Below are 21,449 nucleotides of genomic sequence, written 5' to 3'. Positions count from 1 at the left end.
TAGCCTCTGACCTGCTCTCGTAGCCACAGTATTTATGTGGATAGTCCAGTTCCGTTTCTGGTCAATGGTAACCCCCAGGATGTTGATAGTGGGGAATTCAGTGATGGTAATACCATTTAATATCAAGCGGTGATGGTTAGATTCTCTCTTGTTGGAGATGGTCATTGCCTGACATGTGCGTGGCACGAATGTTACTTGCCACTTGTCAGCCCAAGCCTAGATATTGTCCAGCTCTTGCTGCATTTGGACATGGACTGCTTCAGTATCTGTGGAGTTGCTAATGGTGTTGAACATTGTGCAAGCATCAGCGAACATCCCCACTTATGATGGAAGGAAGGTCAATGATGAAGCAGCTGACGATGGTTGGGCCGAGGACACAACCCTGAGGAACTCCTGCAGTGAGATCCTGGAACTGAAATGATTGACCTTCAACAACCACAACCATCTTCCTTGAGCTAGGTATGATTCCAGCTAGCGGAGAGGTTTCCCCGATTCCCTTTGTCTCCAGTATTGCTAGGGTGCCTTGATGCCACACTTGGTCAAACGCTGCCCTGGTGTCAAGGGCAGTCACTCTCATAGGAACATAGAAGGAGTACGACATTCAGCCATCAAGCCTGCTCCATCATTCAACATGATCGTGGCTGATCATCCATTTCAATGCCTTTTTCCCACACTATCCCCATATTCCTTTCTGTCACTTATATTTAGTAATCTGTCAATCTCTACTTTAAACACACTCAATGACTGAGCTTCCACGGCCCTCTAGGCTAGAGAATTCCAAAGATTCACAACCCTCTGAGTAAAGAAATTTCTCCTCATCTTGGTCTTAAGTGGCTTCCCCCTTATTTTGAAATTGTATCCCCTGGTTCTAGACTCCCCAACCAGGGGAAACATCTTACCTGAATCTTACCCTGTCTATTTCTTTATATATTCTGTAGGTTTCAATGAGATCATGTCATTCTTCAAAACTCTAGAGAATACAGGCCTAGTTTCCCCAATCTGTCTTCATACAGTCCCAACTACCTCAGGAACAAGTCTGGTGAACCTTTTCTGCACTCCCTCTATGGCAATAATATCCTTCCTAAGGCAAGTTGAACAAAACTGCACGTAGTACTCCAGGTGCAGTCTAACCAAGGTCTATACAATTGAACCAAGACTTCACTACTCTTGTACTCAAATCCTCTTGCAATAAAGGCTAACATTCCATGAGCCTTCCTAATTGCCTGCTGCACCTGCACGTTAGCTTTCAGTGACTTATGGACAAGGACACCCAGGTCTTTTACATCCACACTTACTAATCTCTTACCATTTAAAAAATACTCTGCACATCTGTTCCTCCTACCAAAGTGGATAACCTTACATTTTCCCACATTATACACTATCTGCCATGTTCTTGCCCACTCACTAATTCAACCAAATCCCCTTGAAGATGCTTTCCATCTTCCTCACAACACACATTCCCACTTAGCTTTGTGTCATCCGCAAACTTCAAAATATTACATTTGGTCCCTACATCCAAATCATTGATATATATTGTGAGCAGCTGGAGCCTCAAGTACTGTTCCTTATGGTACCCCACTAGTCACAGCCTGCCAATGTGAGAATGACCCATTTATTCCTACTCTCTGTTTTCTGCCTGTTAACCAATCCTTATTCCATGCCAGTATATTACCTCCTATCCCATGTGCTTGAATTTTGCTAACCAACCTCCAGTGGGGAACTTTATCAAAAGTCTTCTGAAAATTCAAGTACACTACACCCACCGACTCCCCTTTATCAATTCTGTTAGTAACAACCTCAAAAAACTCCAACAGGTTCAGCAAACATGATTTCCCATTCATAAATCTACGTTGACTATGACCAATCAGATCATTATTATCTAAGTGTCCATTTTTCCCTACTACTGATGTAAGGCTAACAGGTCTGTAGTTCCCAGTTTTTTCTCTCCCTCCCTTCTTCAATAGTGGGGTGACATTTGCTACCTCCCAATCTACAGGAACCATTCCAGAATCTATAGAATTTTGAAAGATGATCACCAATGCATCTACTATCTCCAAAGCTACCTCTTTCAACATTCTGGGATGTAGAATATCAGGTTCCAGGGAGTTATCAACCTTCAGTCCCATTGATTTCTCCAATACAAACTTCTTATTAACACTAATTTCCTTCAATTCCTCATTCTCCCTAGTCCCTTGGATCTCTAATTCTGGGAGATTTCTTGAGTCTTCCTCAGTGAAGACAGACATAAAGTAATCATTTACCTTCTCTATCATTTCTCTATTCCCCATTATAAATTCTCCTGGCTGTCTGTAATGGACCCGAGTGAGTGACAGGCCGAGCTGACCTGCCAACATCCAATTGCATAAAATAAAATACCTGTAACTTTAAAAACTATTTATTACAATTAGAATAACTTACTAGTTAAGTAGGCTTCTTCCCTGTACCGAAGTGAGAGCTAGCTAAGGAGGCTGAAATAGGGTTGAAAAAGAAAGGAGCATTTCCCTCACCTCACCTTGGGAGTTCAGCTCTTTTGTTCAGGTTTGAACAAAGGCTGAAATGAAGTCTGAGTGGCCCTGGCGAAACCCAAACTGAGGGTCAATGAGCTGGTTGTTCTGAGTATTGCACTGTTTATGACTGCTTCCATCACTTTACTGATGACCGAGAGTAGGCTGATGGGGCGGTAACTGGCCGGGTTGGATTTGTCCTGCTTTTTGTGTACAGGACATAGCTGGGCAATTTTCCACATAGCCGGGTAGATGCCAGTATTGTAGCTGTACTGGGACGGCTTGGCTAGAGGCACAGCAAGTTCTGGAGCATTTGGGGAGGGCAAACAAAGCTAGGGAATACACAATAAATGGGAGGATATTGGGAGGGGTAGAGGAAGCAAGAGACCTAGGAGTGCATGTCCACACATCCCTGAAGATGGCAGGACAGGTGGATAAGGTGGTAAAGAAAGCATATGGAATGCTTTCCTTTATTGAATGAGGTATAGAATACAAAGTGGGGATGTAATGATGGAACTGTGTAAAATGCTGGTTAGGCCACAGCTGGAATTTTGTGTACAGTTCTGGTCACCACATTACAGGAAGAACATAATTGCTCTGGAGAGAGTACAGAGGCAATTTACAAGAATGCTGCCAGTACATGAATACTGTAGCTATGAGGAGAGAATGGATAGGCTCAAGCTGTTTTCCTTTGAACTGAGGAGGCTGAGGGGTGACCTGATTGAGGTGTACAAGATTATGAGGGGCCTAGATAGAGTAGCCGGGATGCTCTGTTTCCCCTACTGGAGAGGTCAATTACCAGGGGGCACAGATTTAAGCTGATTGGTAGAAAGATTAGAGGAGACATGAGGAAAAACTTCTTCACCCAGAGGGTGGTGGGTGTCTGGAATTCGCTGCCTGGTTTGGTGGTGGAGGCAGAAAGACAACTCATTTAAAAAGCACTTGGATCTGCACCTAACATGCCGTAACCTGCAAAGCTATTGACCAGGTGCTGGAAGGTGGGATTAAAATGGACACCTAGTTTTTTCTTTTTTGGCTGGCACAGACACAATGGGATGAATAGCCTCTTTCTGTGCTGTAACTTTTCCATGATTTTATAGTTCTAAGTCTTCAGTACTATTGACGGAATATTGTCAGGGCCCATAACCTTCGCAGTATCCAGTGCCTTCAGCCGTTTCTTGATATCACGTGGAGTGAATCGAATTGGCTGAAGACTAGCATCTGTGATGCTGGGGACCTCCAGAGGAGGCGGAGATGGATCATCAACTAGGCACTTCTGGCTGATGTGCTGGACTCCTCCATCATTGAGGATGGGGATATTTGTGGAGCCTCCTCCTTCAGTGAGCTATTTAATTGTCCACCACCATTCACGACTGGATGTGGCAGGACTGCACAGTTTAGATCCTGAGATCCACACTCAGTGCCATGTGCTGCCATATGAACATACTCGACCTCTCTCTCCAGCAGCACCTACTCACCTTATCTCAAAGCTGTCCTTGCCCCCAGTTTCATTTTATTCTTCGTCTCATCCGACACCTTAGTAAGAAACTTTGTCTCTTTCTTTCAGGTGCTAAGGAACGTAAGCTCCAACAACTCATTGATACCAACGCCCATCCAGGACCCTCCACCCCTTCCCGTCCCTCTGACCCCATCCCGTCTTCTAATCCCAGCCCTGGCCGTGTATTCGCCATACCCCCTGACCTTCCCCTCTCTGATGCTGAACGTTCAGTGCTCAGCAAAGGACTCAGTTTCATACCCTTACGCCCTCACCTCAATGAATTCTGGGTTCGGCACGATGCTGAACTCTTCTTCTGCCGCCTTCGTCTCCGTGCTCACTACTTTGGGCAGGAGTCCTCCCCGCGTTCAACGGATCCTTTTACCCACCTCCAATATTCTCCCTCCACCTGGACCCCTCCCTCTGGATTCTTACCTGCTCTTGATCTTATCATTCAGAACTGTCTGCGTGACATCAGTCATCTCAATTTCTCTGCTCCTCTCACCCACTCTAACCTGTCTCCCTCTGAACTTGCCGCATTCTGTTCTCTCAGGTCCAATCCTGACTTTATCAAACCTGCTGACAAGGGTGGTGCTGTTGTTGTCTGCAGTACTGACCTCTACCTCGCAGAGGCTGAGCGTCAACTCGCAGACTCTCCTACCTCCCCCTGGACCATGACCCCACCAAAGAACATCAAACCATTGTTTCCAGGACTGTACCTGACCTCATCTCCTCTGGAGATCTTTCCTCCACAGCTTCCAACCTCAGTCTCCCAACCTCGGACAGCCCGCTTCTACCTCCTCCCCAAAATCCACAAATAGGACTGTCCTGATAGACCGATCGTGTCAGCCTGTTCCTGCCTCATGGAATTCATTTCTTGTTATCTTGACTCTGTTCTCTCTCCCCTTGTCCTGTCTCTTCCCACCTACATCCATGATTCTTCTGATGTCCTACATCATATCAACAATGTCCAGTTCCCTGGCCCTAACCGCCTCCTCCTCACCATGGACGTCCAATCCCTCTACAACTCCATCCCCCGCCAGAATGGTCTGAGGGCTCTCCGCTTCTTCCTTGAACAGAGGTCCGAACAATCCCCATCCACCACTACTCTCCTATGTCTGGCTGGCTGAACTTGTTCTCTCACTGAACAATTTCTCCTTACACTTGTCTCACTTCCTCCAAATAAAAGGTGTGGCTATGGGTACCCGCATAGGCCCCAGCTATGCCCATCTCTTAATGGGGTATGTGGAACATTCCTTGTCCAGCCCTACTCCGGCCCCCTCCCACAACTCTTTCTCCGGTACATCGATGACTATTTCAGTGCCGCTTCATGCTCTCATCTGGACCTGGATAGATTTATCAATTTTGCTTCCAATTTCCACCCCTCCATCACTTTTACACGGTCCACCACTGACACTTCCCTTCCTTGACCTCTCTGTCTCAATTTCTGGTGATAGACTGTCCACCAATCTTCATTACAAGCCCACCAACTCCCACAGCTACCTCGACTACAACTCCTCACACCCTGCTTCATGTAAGGACTCCAACCCACTCTTTCAGTTCCTTCGCCTCCGTCGCATCTGTTCCGATGACGCCACTTTCCAAAACAATGCTTCTGACATGTCTTCCTTCTTCCTTAACTGAGGTTTCCCACCCATGGTGGTTGACAGGGCCTTCAACCGTGTCCGGCCCATCTCCCACGCATCCACCCTCACACCTTCCTCTCTCTCCCGGAACCATGATAGGGTTCCCCTTGTCCTCACTTTTCATCCCACCAGCCTCTGCATTCAAAGGATTATCCTCCGCCATTTCCGCCAACTCCAGCATGATGCCACCACCAAACACATCTTCCCTTCACCCCACCGGCGGCATTCCGTAGGGACCATTCCCTCCGGGACACCCTGGTCCACTCCTCCATCACCCACAACACTTCAACCCCCTCCCACGGCATCTTCCAATGAATCGCAGAAGGTGCAACACCTGTCCCTTTACTTCCCCCCATCTCCCTGTCCAAGGGCCAAAACACTCCTTTCAACACTTCCCTCAATTTGGTCTACTGCATTCACTGCTCCCAATGCAGTCTCCTCTACATTGGAGAGACCAAACGCAGACTGGGTGACCACTTTGCAAACACCTTCGGTCTGTCCGCAAGCATTACCCAGACCTTCCTGTTGCTAGTCATTTCAACACACCACCCTGCTCTCATGCCCACATGTCCGTCCTTGGCCTGCTGCAATGTTCCAGTGAAGCTCAACGCAAACTGGAGGAGCAGCAACTCATCTTCCAATTAGCTACTTTACAGCCTTCCGGACTGAATATTGAGTTCAACAGCTTCAGACCATGAATTCTCTCTCCAACTCCACCCCCTTTTTGATCCCCATTTTTCTATATTCATTTTTATTTTTTACTTATTTTTTTCCACTTATTTTCATTATTATTATTTTTAAAATTTATTTCCATTTTTATTCATTGTTTTATACCCAGCTTTTAGCCTATTTTCGATCTTTTATCCTACCGCCATCCCCTCCCCCCCCCCCCCCCACCCCATTCCCACTAGGGCCGTCTGTCACTTTCCGGAGTGCTTACCCTGGTCCTGCCATTATCACATTCTGCTTTCTACTCTTAATGTCACCATTAGCACTTCCTTTAGCCAGCACCACCACTATTAACAACCCTTTGACCTTTTGTTATGACATCTTTTACACTCTCTCCTTTGCCTCCACCTTTCGCTGGCTTTCTATCCAGCTTCACCTGTCCCAACCCCCTTAAACAGTATATATTTCACCATACTTCTACTTCCCTTCAGCTCTGAAGAAGGGTCATACGGACTCGAAACGTTAACTCTGTCTTTCTCTCCACAGAATGCTGTCAGACCCGCTAAGTTTTTCCAGCATTTTTTGTTTTTGTTTCAGATTTCCAGCATCTGCGATATTTTGCCTTTATGTTAGATCTGATTCGTTGGTTGTGGAAGCGTTTAGTTCTGTCTATCACTTGCTGCTTATGCTGTTTGACATGCAAGTAGTCCTGTTTTTTAGCTTCACCAGGTAGACACCTTTTTTTTTAGGTATGCCTGCTGCTGCTCCTGGCATGCCCTCCTGCACTCTTCACTGAAGTAAGGTTAATCCCCTGGCTTGGTAGTAATGGTAGAGTAGGAGATATACCAGGCCATGAGGTTACAAACTGTCTTCGAATACAATTCTGCTGCTGATGGCCCACAGTGCCTCATGGGTATCCAGTCTTGAGTTGCTAGATCTGTTTGATATTTATCCCATTTAGCAAGGCGGTAGCGCCACACAACATGATGGAGGATGTCCTCAATGTGAAGACTGGACCTTGTCTCCACAATGACTGTGCAGTGGTCACTCCTACCGATACTGTCATGGGCAGATGCAACTGCAGCAGGCAGATTGGTGAGGATGAGGTCAAGTATGTTTTTCCCTCACCATCTGCCACAGACCCAGTCTAGCAGCTACGTCCTTTAGGACTCGGCCTGCTCGGTCAGTAGTGGTGTTACCGAGCCACTCTTGGTGATGGACATTGAAGTCCCCACCCAGAGTACATTCTGTGTCCTTGCCACCCTCAGTGCTTCCTCCAAATGGTGTTCAACATGGAGGGGCACTGATTCATCAGCTGAGGGAGGGTGATCCATAGTAATCAGCAAGAGGTTTCCTTGCCCACGTTTGACCTGAAACCATGAGACTTCATGGGGTCTGGAGTTGATGTTGAGGACTCCCAGGGCAACTCCCTCCCAACTGCATACCACTGTGCCACCACCCCTGCTGGGTCTGTCCTACCAGTGGGACAGGACATACCCAGTGATGATGATGGTGGAGTCTGGGACATTATCTGTAAGATATGATTCCGTGAGGATGACTATGTCAGGCTGTTGCTTGACTAGTCTGTGAGACAGCTCTCCTAATATTGGCACTAGCCCCCAGATGTTAGTAAGGAGGAGTTTGCAGGGTTGGGTTTGCCATTGTCATTGTCTGGTGCTGAGGTCGATGCCTCGTATTCCATCTGGCTTCATTCCTTTTTGTAGATTCTGCAGCGGTTTGATACAACTGAGTGACTTACTTGGCTATTTCAGGGGGCATTTAAGAGTCAACCACATTGCTATGGGTCTGGAGTCACATGCAGGCCAGACCAGGTGAGGAGGACACCACCTCCCCTAGGATGGGGATGTGTTATGTTATCAATTAGTCCAAGGGGCAATGAGTTCTACATTCTCACCACTCTTCCTAAATTATTCCTTATTTATATATTTCTTGTGTTCTTAATTGGTCTGCTAGTGGTGATCTTTGGTTCGCAGCTAACTATAAGGTGCAATCCCCGAAATGACAGAGCACGAAGTCAAAGAAGCATAACTGAGAAAAGGCTAACAAAGAATTAATCATCGTTTGGTCATACAGAACTTGAGTATTGCTGAAAAGAGAGTCTTTTTTGTCAAAGCTTTTTGTCTTGCAGGGGAGGCAATGGCGTAGTGGTACTGTCACTGGGCTAATAATCCAGAGACCCACGGTAATGCTCTGGGGACCTGGGTTCAAATTTGAATTCAATAAAAATCTGGAATTAGAAATCTGATGATGACCACGAAACCATTGCCGACTGTCGTAAAAACCCATTTGGTTCACTAATGTCCTTTAGGGAAGGAAATCTGCTGTCCTTACCTGGTCTGGCCTACATGTGACTCCAGGTCCACAGCAATGCCCTCTGAACAAGGGCAATTAGGGACGGATGGACAATAAATGCTGGCCTAGCCAGCAACACCCTTATCCCATGAACGAATAAAAAAAAACTCATCAGGTTAATTTGCAAGAAAATGCCAGTGTCAGGGGAAACAACGCATTAATACTGTATGAGAGAGGGTGCTGATTGGTTGGCAAGTGGACTGTGATTGACAGAGGTGTTGTCATGGAGAATGCATCAATTGATGATGACTGACAGTTAATTGGCAGGCATTGTTTGGCATTTAAAGCAGGCAGCTTGACTCAAATAAAAACAGAAAAAGCTGGAAAAACTCAGCAGTCTGGCAGCATCTGCGAAGATATAAACAGAGTTAATGTTTTGAGTCTGTATGAATCTTCCTCAGAGCTAAAAGGGAGTAGAAATGTGGTGGATTTTACACTGTTTAAGAGGGGGTGGAGTCGGTGGGAGTTACGGAGAAATTTGACAAAGATGTCAGGTCGCAGGACAATGGGAGTGTTAATGGTGTTAAAGACTAAAGAAGGTGCTGATGGTGGCATAAAGGTAAGATAGCAGAATGCTTTAATAGCAGAATAAGGGTCAGCGCTCTGTGAAGACAAAACATAAAAACAAGTGACATGGTCCTGTGTGTAGTAGGGGGGTGGTTCCGGAAAAAGGATTTAAAAAATAGATTTAAAAATTGAATAAATAATTAAATATAGACAGAAAAATAATTGGATTAAAAAACGAGTAAAGATAGAGGACAGAGTTCATGGTCTGAAGTTGTTGAATTCAATATTAAGTCCAGAAGGCTGTAAAGTGCCTAATTGGAAGATGAGGTGCTGTTCCTCCAGTTTGGGTTGGGTTTCACTGAAACATTGCAGCAGGCCAAGGATGGACAGGTGAACATGAGAGCTAGATGGTGCGTCGTAATGGCAAGCAACAGGAAGATCTGGATCAGTTTGACTCTGATTGGTCAAGCATTGCCCTGGGGAACGAACCAGCGAATGGCTGTCACTTATTTTGTGTAGCTGAAACAGGTGCAAGGTGTGTACATGTTTTTTGTCTGCAAAGAACAGGGCCCTGTGTATTAATATATGTCGCTTCCAGTACACACACACGTGCCACACTGTGAACCCGACTGACAATCTCAAATTGGTTGTCAGCGTAATTCTTAGCCCAATGAGGATTATTTAGAAAATGTTGTCCAATTGCAGAATCACATCTAACGTTGGACACTGTGTTTTGAGTTTTGCAAGCATGGCTGGTTGGGTATGGGTTTGTACCTTGTGCATTGTGAACAGCAAAAGGGACATGCTGTTTGATATGATCCGCCAGTTTTTGGGGCATACAGGCAACATACCTAGCATCACACTGGCACTGAAATTCATATACCACATTACTCATTTGCGTAATAGGCAGAACGTCAGTTGCTCAAACCTGTTGTTGAGATACCTTGGCCTTCCAGGGTAATCTGAGGTAGACTGGGCATTTTTCAAGGCTGAAAGTGACAGCCTTTGGCCCGTTCGTGAGTTTGCGCGATATACAGTGTGAAATGATCTGATCAGGGTAGCCATTATCCTGCAGGATGTCTTTCATACGTCCTATTTCAGCTTCAAGCTTGCATGGTGAGCAAATGGTTCGGGCCCTATTTATGAGGTTGCCGATAAGACCAATCTTATAGCGTGTGGAACTGTAAGAGTCTCAATGCGTATATTGACCAGTGAAGGTAGGCTTGCAGTAGAGAGTCAAGGAAAGGGAGCTCATTTGGCTACTTGATTTTAAAGGTGACTTTGAGCGCAGTACGGGTCCCATTAAGACGCAAGGAAATTGTTACATGCAGCTGCTGATTTAAACGTAACAAACATATCATCCACATATCGGAAATATGCAAGGAGTAGGAAGTTAGGTGTCAATGGAACCCAACAAAGATGTTTGCAAGAGCTGGGCCTAGAGAGGATCCAGTGGCAACACCATCTATTTGGCATACAACTGAACTCAACTGTGCGAGTTGCTGAGTTCATAAGTTCAACGAATACTGATTCACATAATGGTGGTGGGTCTAGATCACCATTTGATTTGGGATGAAGGCACACCAAAATTGAAACCCTGAGCAAGCACGAACTCCTCGCTTTCTGACAGTACATGGTCAGAGAGATTTGTTATATGTTTAGGTCGTTAATTGTGTTGTCAAACTGATTCCAGTTTAATGAGTTATGCTGTGGACGAGTTTCAAATGGGTACTGTTTACCGTGAGGACGTTGTTCAGGACTTGCATATCGATGACAATGCTCTGTCCATATGCTCATTTTACATTGCCAGCCTATTCACCAATGTTCCACTTAAGGGAGCCATAGATATTTGTGCTGCAGCACTATATCATAGTGATCTAGACCCACCACCATTGTGTGAATCAGTATTCACTGAACTTATGAACTTGGTAACTCGTGCAGTTGAGTTCAATTTTATGCCAAATAGATGGTGTTGCCATGGGAACCCCCTCTAGGGCCAGCCCTTGCAAACATCTTTGTTGGGTTCCATGTGAAATGTGTCTGCAATGGAATGACACCTAACCTTTGACCCCTCGCAGATTTCTGATACGTGGATGATACGTTCACTATATTTAAATCCGCAGTTGCATGTAACAATTGCCTTACGTGTCTTAATGGGTTCCATCCTGCACTCAAATTCACCTTTGAAATGGAGCAATTAATTGAAACCCTTTCCTTGACGTACTAGCTGAGAAACCTGCCACGGTCTACCACAAATCTACCTTCACTGGTCAATAAACACATTGGGATTCTTACAGTTCCACACGCTATAAGATCGGCAACCCCATAAATAGGGCCCAAGCCATTTGCTCACTATGCAAGCTTGATGCTGAACTAGGGCATATCAAAGACATCCTACAGGATAATGGCTACCCTGATCAGATCATTTCGCACTGTATATCACACAAGCTCGTGGACAGGCATAAGGCTGTCGCTTTCAGCCCCGAAAAGTGCCCACTCTACCTCCGATTACCCTGGAAAGGCAACGTATCTCAAAAAATTTGAGCAACAGGTTTCACGCTGCGACTATGCAGTAGCAACACGAGTGGTATTCGCCACTAACAAGATGCTGCCATCAAGCCAAAAAGACATCCTGCCTGTCACACAGATGAGGGATGTGGTGTATGAATTTCAGTGTCAGTGTGATGTAGGCAATACGTCCTAAAGACTGGCCGATCGTATCAAACAGCACATCCCAGACAGCTGTTCACAACGGGCAGGGTACTGCCCGTGATTGCCAAACTCAAAACACAGTGTCCAACATTAGATGTGATTCTGCGATTGGAAAACGTTTGATAACTAACCCTCAGTGCACTAAGAATTACGCTGACAACCAATTTGTTATTGCCAGTCAGGCTCACAGTAATGGCACATGTGTGTGTACTGGAAGCGACATATATTAATACACAGGGCCCTGTTCTTTACAGACAGAAAGAACATGTACACACCTTGCACCTGTTTCAGCTACACAAAATAAGTGACAGTCATTTGCTGGTTCATTTCCCAGTGAAATGTCTTGACCAGAGTCAAGCTGCCTGGTTTAAACGTCAACCAATGATTGGCAGTTAACTGTCAGTCACCGTCAATTGGTGGATTCTCCATGGCAATGCCTCTACCAGAGTCAACTTGCCAACCAATCAGCACTTGCTTTCCATACAGTATAAATATGTTGTTTACCCTGACATTGGTATTTTCCTGTGAATTGACCTGATGAGTACAAGGCAGAAAGCTTTGACAAAAATAAGGTCTCCTTTTTCAGCAATGCCAGAGAATTGATCAACAGTCTTAACACCCTGAGCCCTCTCTTCCAACTAACCTGGGCTGTGACCGTATCGGATCGCTGTGGATTTTTGCTCTTGAATTGCACATCTTCAGAGGAGCTCTGCTGTGTCTCTGTAGAATGACGAGTAAAAATTCAGTAACTTGACTCAGAGTCCTCATCATCAACACCGTAGAAAAAACACAATGTCATCCTGCATTGCATGGAACAGGTGTTCACTGTATTCTGACCCACTTAATTCTGAGTCCCAATCAGATTTAATCCCAAAGTGTACATCTACATTGTCCCAGTCAAACACTACCAGGCGACGGGGTTAGATATAGAACAAAGCTCCAACTACACTTCTCCCATCATGCACTGACAGGACAGGTACAGCATGAGGTAAGATACAGAGTAAAGCTCCCTCTACACTGTCTCCATCAAACACTCCCAGGACAGGTACAGCACGGGGTAAGATACAGAGTAAAGCTTCCTCTGCACTGTACCCATCAAACACTCAGGGCAAGTGCAGCACTGGGTTAGAAGTAGAGTGAAGTTGCCTTTACATAGTTCCCATCAAACACTCCCAGGACATGTACAACACGGGGTTAGATACAGAGTAAAGCTCCCTCTGCACTGTCCCCATCAAACACTCCCAGGACAGATACAGCATGGGTTCGATACAGAGTAAAGCTCCCTCAAAACTGTCACCATCAAAAACACGGAGGGCATTTGCAGCACAGGGTTGGAAACAGAATAAAGCTCCCTCCACACTGTCAGATCAAACACTTCCAGGGCAGGTACAGTGCAGGTTCAGATACAGAGTAAAGCTCTCTCTTCACATCAAACACTAGAAGGGCAGGTACAGCACGGGCTTAGGTACAGAGTAAAGCTTCCTCTAAACTGTCCCATCAAACACTCCCAGGACAGGTACAGCACGGGCTTAGGTACAGAGTAAAGCTTCCTCTAAACTGTCCCATCAAACACTCCCAGGACATGTACAACACGGGGTTAGATACAGAGTAAAGCTCCCTCTGCACTGTCCCCATCAAACACTCCCAGGACAGATACAGCATGGGTTCGATACAGAGTAAAGCTCCCTCAAAACTGTCACCATCAAAAACACGGAGGGCATTTGCAGCACAGGGTTGGAAACAGAATAAAGCTCCCTCCACACTATCAGATCAAACACTTCCAGGGCAGGTACAGTGCAGGTTCAGATACAGAGTAAAGCTCTCTCTTCACATCAAACACTAGTAGGGCAGGTACAGCACGGGCTTAGGTACAGAGTAAAGCTTCCTCTAAACTGTCCCATCAAACACTCCCAGGACAGGTGCAGCACGGGGTTAGATACAGAGTAAAGCTCCCTCCACACTGTCCCCATCAAAGACTCCAAGGGAAGGTACAGCACTGGGGTACATGCAAAGAAAACCCCCCTGTGCACTGTCCCATCAAACAATCCTACAGCAGGTAAAGCACAGGTTTAGATACAGAGCAAAGCTCCCTCTACACTGTCCCCATCAGATGCTCCCAGGGCAGGTACAGCATGGGGTTAGATACAGAGTAAAGCTCCCTCTACATTGTCCCCATCAAACACTCCCAGGGCAGATAAAGCACAGGGTTTGATACAGAGTAAAGCTCCCTTTACACTGTCCTCATCAAACACCCGCAGGACTAGTACAGCACGGGTTAGATACAGAGTAAACTCCCACTGCACTGTCCCCATCAAACATTCCCAGGGCAGATAAAGCACGGGGTTAGATACAATGTGAAGCTCCCTCTGCACTATTCCCATAAAAAACTACCACGAAAGGTTTCACCACAGGTTTAGAAACAGAGTAAAGCTCCCTCTACAATGTCCACATCAAACACTCCCAGGACACGTACAGCATGGGGTTAGATACAGAGTAAAGCTCCCCCAACTCTGTCCCCATCAAACAGTCGCAGGGCAGGTACAGCAAGGGGTTAGATACAGAGTAAAGCTCCCTCTACACTTTCCCCATTAAACACTCCCAGGTTTGGTACAGCACTGGGTTAGATACAGAGTAAAGCTGCCTCAATACTGTCCTCATCAAACATTTCCAGGGTAGGTACATCTCGGAGTTAGATACAGGGTAAAGCTTCTTCTACTGTTCCCGCCAAACACTCCCAGGGCAGGTACCACAAGTTTAGATACAGAGCAAAGCTCCCTCGATACTGTCCCATCAAACACTCGCAGGACAGGTACAGCACGGGGTTAGACACAGAATAAAACTGCCTGTACATTGTCCTGTAGGCAGTGCATGCTGGGTGGAGTGCCATTTTCAAGAACGTGATCCACCAATGATTAAGGGGTTAGATTATCAAGGGTTTATGTTGCAAGATGAGTAGATGGCGATAAGATCGAGATCAGGAATGGCCTGTTCATGCTCCAGTAACCAGGATATTGTCAGGCACCATGGCAGTCCAGACAACAGCTGGACAATGTCCTGCAATGGTTGGGAGAACGGAGGAACTCCATGAGGAGGCTGAGTGGAATGCTTCCTTCATTGTCAGCTGAAGGTGTTTAAAAATAAATCTCATACACCAGACATTAACTAAAAACAATCAGTTCACCATGACCTGCTTGCAGGGTAGTTCCAGTTGTCAGATAGACATAGCAAGAACTCCACACACAACAAACTGAACACTCATCCAAACCAACATAACCATAACTCACCTGCGCAAACAAACAACACATCATCCTCAGGCTGAATGCCACCCTCACTGGAACCGATACCTCTGCTGTCTTCAGACTCCACTCGGTCACTGGGGCAACTAAAGAGGGAGTGTGTTAGCAGAAAGAGAAAAAAATACATGGCACCCTACCCCAGCCTACACACACACACAGACCTCATAACACCGCCTCCCCATCAACACACACTCACCTCACAGACCTAATACTGCCTCCCCATCAACACACACACACCGCCTCCCCATCAACACACACACACCGCCTCCCCATCAACACACACACACCGCCTCCCCGCCAACACACACACACACCTCACAGACCTAATACCGCCTCCCCATCAACACACAACACCGCCTCCCCGCCAACACACACACCACCTCCCCGCCAACACACACACACACCTCACAGACCTAATACCGCCTCCCCATCAACACACAACACCGCCTCCCCGCCAACACACACACCACCTCCCCGCCAACACACACACACACCTCACAGACCTAATACCGCCTCCCCATCAACACACAACACCGCCTCCCCATCAACACACAACACCGCCTCCCCGCCAACACACACACCACCTCCCCGCCAACACACACACCACCTCCCCGCCAACACACACACACACCTCACAGACCTTACAAAGCCTCCCCATCAACACACACACACCGCCTCCCCATCAACACACACACACCTCACATACCTAAAACCGCCTCCCCATCAACACACACACACCGCCTCCCCATCAACACACACACACCGCCTCCCCGCCAACACACACACTCACCTCACAGACCTAATACTGCCTCCCCATCAACACACAACACCGCCTCCCCGCCAACACACACACTCACCTCACAGACCTAATACTGCCTCCCCATCAACACACACACACCGCCTCCCCGCCAACACACACACTCACCTCACAGACCTAATACTGCCTCCCCATCAACACACAACACCGCCTCCCCGCCAACACACACACCGCCTCCCCATCAACACACACACAACACCGCCTCCCCATCAACACACACACAACACCGCCTCCCCATCAACACACACATACCGTCTCCCCATCAACACACACATACCGTCTCCCCATCAACACACACATACCGTCTCCCCATCAACACACACACACCTCACAGACCTAACACCGCCTCCCCATCAACACACACACACTGCCTCCCCATCAACACACACACACCGCCTCCCCATCAACACACACACACCGCCTCCCCGCCAACACACACACTCACCTCACAGACCTAACACTGCCTCCCCATCAACACACACATACCGCCTCCCCATCAACACACACGCACCTCACAGACCTAACACTGCTTCCCCATCAACACACACACACTGCCTCCCCATCAACACACACGCACCTCACAGACCTAACACTGCCTCCCCATCAACACACACACACCACCTCCCCGCCAACACACACACCCCACCTCCCCATCAACACACACACACCACCTCCCCATCAACACACACACACCGCCTCCCCAACAACACACACACGGCCACCCCATCAACACGCACACACCGCCTCCCCATCAACACACACACACCTCACAGACCTTACAAAGCCTCCCCATCAACACACACACACCGCCTCCCCATCAACACACACACACCTCACATACCTAAAACCGCCTCCCCATCAACACACACACACCGCCTCCCCATCAACACACACACACCGCCTCCCCGCCAACACAGACACTCACCTCACAGACCTAACACTGCCTCCCCATCAACACACACACACACCGCCTCCCCATCAACACACACACACCTCACAGACCTAACACTACCTCCCCATCAACACACACACACCGCCTGCCCATCAACACACACACCTCACAGACCTAACACTGCCTCCCCATCAACACACACACACCACATCCCCGCCAACACACACACCCCGCCTCCCCATCAACACACACACACCGCCTCCCCATCAACACACACACACCGCCTCACCATCAACACACACACACTGACGCCCCATCAACACACACACACCGCCTCCCCATCAACACACACACACTGACGCCCCATCAACACACACACACCGCTCCCCATCAACACACACACACCGCCTCCCCGCCAACACACACTCACCTCACAGACCTAACACTGCCTCCCCATCAACACACACACACCTCACAGACCTAACACTACCTCCCCATCAACACACACACACCGCCTGCCCATCAACACACACACCTCACAGACCTAACACTGCCTCCCCATCAACACACACACACCATATCCCCGCCAACACACACACCCCACCTCGCCATCAACACACACACACCGCCTCCCCATCAACACACACACAACACCGCCTCCCCATCAACACACACACACTGACGCCCCATCAACATGCACACAACGCCTACCCATCAACACACACACACCTCACAGACCTAACACCGCCTCCCCATCAACACACACACACCGCCTCCCCATCAACACACACACACCTCACAGAACTAACACCGCCTCCCCATTAACACACACACACCGCCTCCCCATCAACACACACACAACACCGCCTCCCCGCCAACACACACACTCACCTCACAGACCTAACACTGCCTCCCCATCAACACACACCGCCTCCCCATCAACACACACACACCGCCTCCCCATCAACACACACACAACACCGCCTCCCCGCCAACACACACACTCACCTCACAGACCTAACACTGCCTCCCCATCAACACACACACACACCGCCTCCCCATCAACACACACACACTGCCTCCCCATCAACACACACACACACACTGCCTCCCCATCAACACACTAACACACCGCCTCCCCATCAACACACACCCACTGCCTCCCCATGAACACACACACACTGCCTCCCCATCAACACACACACACCGCCTCCTGTTCAATACACACACACCGCCTCCCCGCCAACACACACACTCACCTCACAGACCTATACTGCCTCCCCATCAACACACACGCACCTCACAGACCTAACACTGCCTCCCCATCAACACACACACAACACCGCCTCCCCGCCAACACACACACACACACCTCACAGATCTAACACTGCCACCCCATCAACACACACACACTGCCTCCCCATCAACACACACACACCTCACAGACCTAACACTGCCTCCCCGCCAACACACACACACCTCACAGACCTAACACTGCCTCCCCGCCAACACACACACACATCACAGACCTAACACTGCCTCCCCATCAACACACACACAACACCGCCTCCCCGCCAACACACACACACCTCACAGACCTAACACTGCCTCCCCATCAATAGACACAACACCGCCTCCCCATCAACACACACACACACCGCCTCCCCTTCAACACACACACACCGCCTCCCCGCCAACACACACTCACCTCACAGACCTAACACTGCCTCCCCATCAACACACACACACCGCCTCCTGTTCAATACACACACACCGCCTCCCCGCCAACACACACACTCACCTCACAGAACTATACTGCCTCCCCATCAACACACACACACCTCACAGACCTAACACTGCCACCCCATCAACACACACACACTGCCTCCCCATCAACACACACACACCTCACAGACCTAACACTGCCTCCCCGCCAACACACACACAACACCGCCTCCCCACCAACACACACACACACACCTCACAGATCTAACACTGCCTCCCCATCAACACACACACACAGCCTCCTCATCAACACACACACACCTCACAGACCTAACACTGCCTCCCCGCCAACACACACACACCTCACAGACCTAACACTGCCTCCCCATCAACACACAAACACCGCCTCCCCGCCAACACACACACACCTCACAGACCTAACACTGCCTCCCCATCAATAGACACAACACCGCCTCCCCATCAACACACACACACACCGCCTCCCCATCAACACACACACAACACCACTTCCCCATCAACACACACATACCGCCTCCCCATCAACACACACACACCTCACAGACCTAACACCGCCTCCCCATCAACACACACACAATGCCTCCCCATCAACACACACACACCGCCTCCCCATCAACACACACACATCGCCTCCCCATCAACACACACACACCGCCTCCCCGCCAACACAGACACTCACCTCACAGACCTAACACTGCCTCCCCATCAACACACACACACCTCACAGACCTAACACTACCTCCCCATCAACACACACACACCGCCTGCCCATCAACACACACACCTCACAGACCTAACACTGCCTCCCCATCAACACACACACACCACATCCCCGCCAACACACACACCCCGCCTCCCCATCAACACACACACACCGCCTCCCCATCAACACACACACACCGCCTCCCCATCAACACACACACACTGACGCCCCATCAACACACACACACCGTCTCCCCATCAACACACACACACTGACGCCCCATCAACACACACACACCACTTCCCCATCAACACACACATACCGCCTCCCCATCAACACACACACACCTCACAGACCTAACACCGCCTCCCCATCAACACACACACACCGCCTCCCCATCAACACACACACACCTCACAGAACTAACACCGCCTCCCCATTAACACACACACACACACTGCCTCCCCATCAACACACTAACACACCGCCTCCCCATCATCACACACCCACTGCCTCCCCATGAACACACACACACTGCCTCCCCATCAACACACACACACCGCCTCCTGTTCAATACACACACACCGCCTCCCCGCCAACACACACACTCACCTCACAGACCTATACTGCCTCCCCATCAACACACACACACCTCACAGACCTAACACTGCCTCCCCATCAACACACACACAACACCGCCTCCCCGCCAACACACACACACACACCTCACAGATCTAACACTGCCTCCCCATCAACACACACACACCTCACAGACCTAACACTGCCTCCCCGCCAACACACACACACCTCACAGACCTAACACTGCCTCCCCGCCAACACACACACACATCACAGACCTAACACTGCCTCCCCATCAACACACACACACCGCCTCCCCGCCAACACACACACACCTCACAGACCTAACACTGCCTCCCCATCAATAGACACAACACCGCCTCCCCATCAACACACACACACACCGCCTCCCCATCAACACACACGCAACACCACTTCCCCATCAACACACACATACCGCCTCCCCATCAACACACACACACCTCACAGACCTAACACCGCCTCCCCATCAACACACACACAATGCCTCCCCATCAACACACACACACCACCTCCCCATCAACACACACACATCGCCTCCCCATCAACACACACACACCGCCTCCCCGCCAACACACACTCACCTCACAGACCTAACACTGCCTCCCCATCAACACACACACACCTCACAGACCTAACACTACCTCCCCATCAACACACACACACCGCCTGCCCATCAACACACACACCTCACAGACCTAACACTGCCTCCCCATCAACACACACACACCGCCTCCCCATCAACACACACACACCGCCTCCCCATCAACACACACACACTAACGCCCCATCAACACACACACACCGCCTCTCCATCAACACACACACACTGACGCCCCATCAACATGCACACAACGCCTACCCATCAACACACACACACACCTCACAGACCTAACACCGCCTCCCCATCAACACACACACACCGCCTCCCTGCCAACACACACTCACCTCACAGACCTAACACTGCTTCCCCATCAACACACAACACCGCCTCCCCGCCAACACACACACTCACCTCACAGACCTAACACTGCCTCCCCATCAACACACACACACCTCACAGACCTAACACTGCCTCCCCATCAACACACACACACCGCCTCCCCGCCAACACACACTCACCTCACAGACCTAACACTGCCTCCCCATCAACACACACACACCTCACAGACCTAACACCGCCTCCCATCAACACACACACACCGCATCCCCATCAACACACACACACCTCACAGACCTAACACTGCCTCCCCATCAACACACACAAACCTCACAGACCTAACACCGCCTCCCATCAACACACACACACCGCCTCCCCATCAACACACACACACCTCACAGACCTAACACCGCCTCCCATCAACACACACACACCGCATCCCCATCAACACACACACACCTCACAGACCTAACACCGCCTCCCATCAACACACACACACCGCCTCCCCATCAA

At 49.0% G+C, this 21,449-nt stretch overlaps 1 protein-coding gene across 13 annotated transcripts in view; it reads right to left on the bottom strand.

The window, feature by feature from the left end:
* uimc1 (ubiquitin interaction motif containing 1) overlaps positions 1-21,449 on the bottom strand; it is a 180,147-nt gene that overhangs the window by 25,502 nt on the left and 133,196 nt on the right. For all 13 annotated transcript variants that reach the window (XR_013574194.1, XR_013574195.1, XM_078534822.1 and 10 more), the window contains 2 exons: positions 15,191-15,288; positions 12,550-12,626 (listed from right to left, as the gene is read on the bottom strand). Coding sequence is in view for 11 of the 13 variants with exons in the window: in XM_078534822.1 (XP_078390948.1) it covers positions 12,550-12,626; positions 15,191-15,288 (175 nt within the window). In the remaining 2 variants the exon portion in view is untranslated. The remainder of the gene's footprint in view (positions 1-12,549; positions 12,627-15,190; positions 15,289-21,449) is intronic.

The sequence above is a fragment of the Cetorhinus maximus genome, unplaced genomic scaffold (genome assembly GCF_964194155.1).
Source record: "Cetorhinus maximus unplaced genomic scaffold, sCetMax3.hap1.1 HAP1_SCAFFOLD_115, whole genome shotgun sequence".
Classification (NCBI taxonomy): Eukaryota; Metazoa; Chordata; class Chondrichthyes; order Lamniformes; family Cetorhinidae; genus Cetorhinus; species Cetorhinus maximus.
This window is presented reverse-complemented; position numbering and strand designations above follow the sequence as displayed.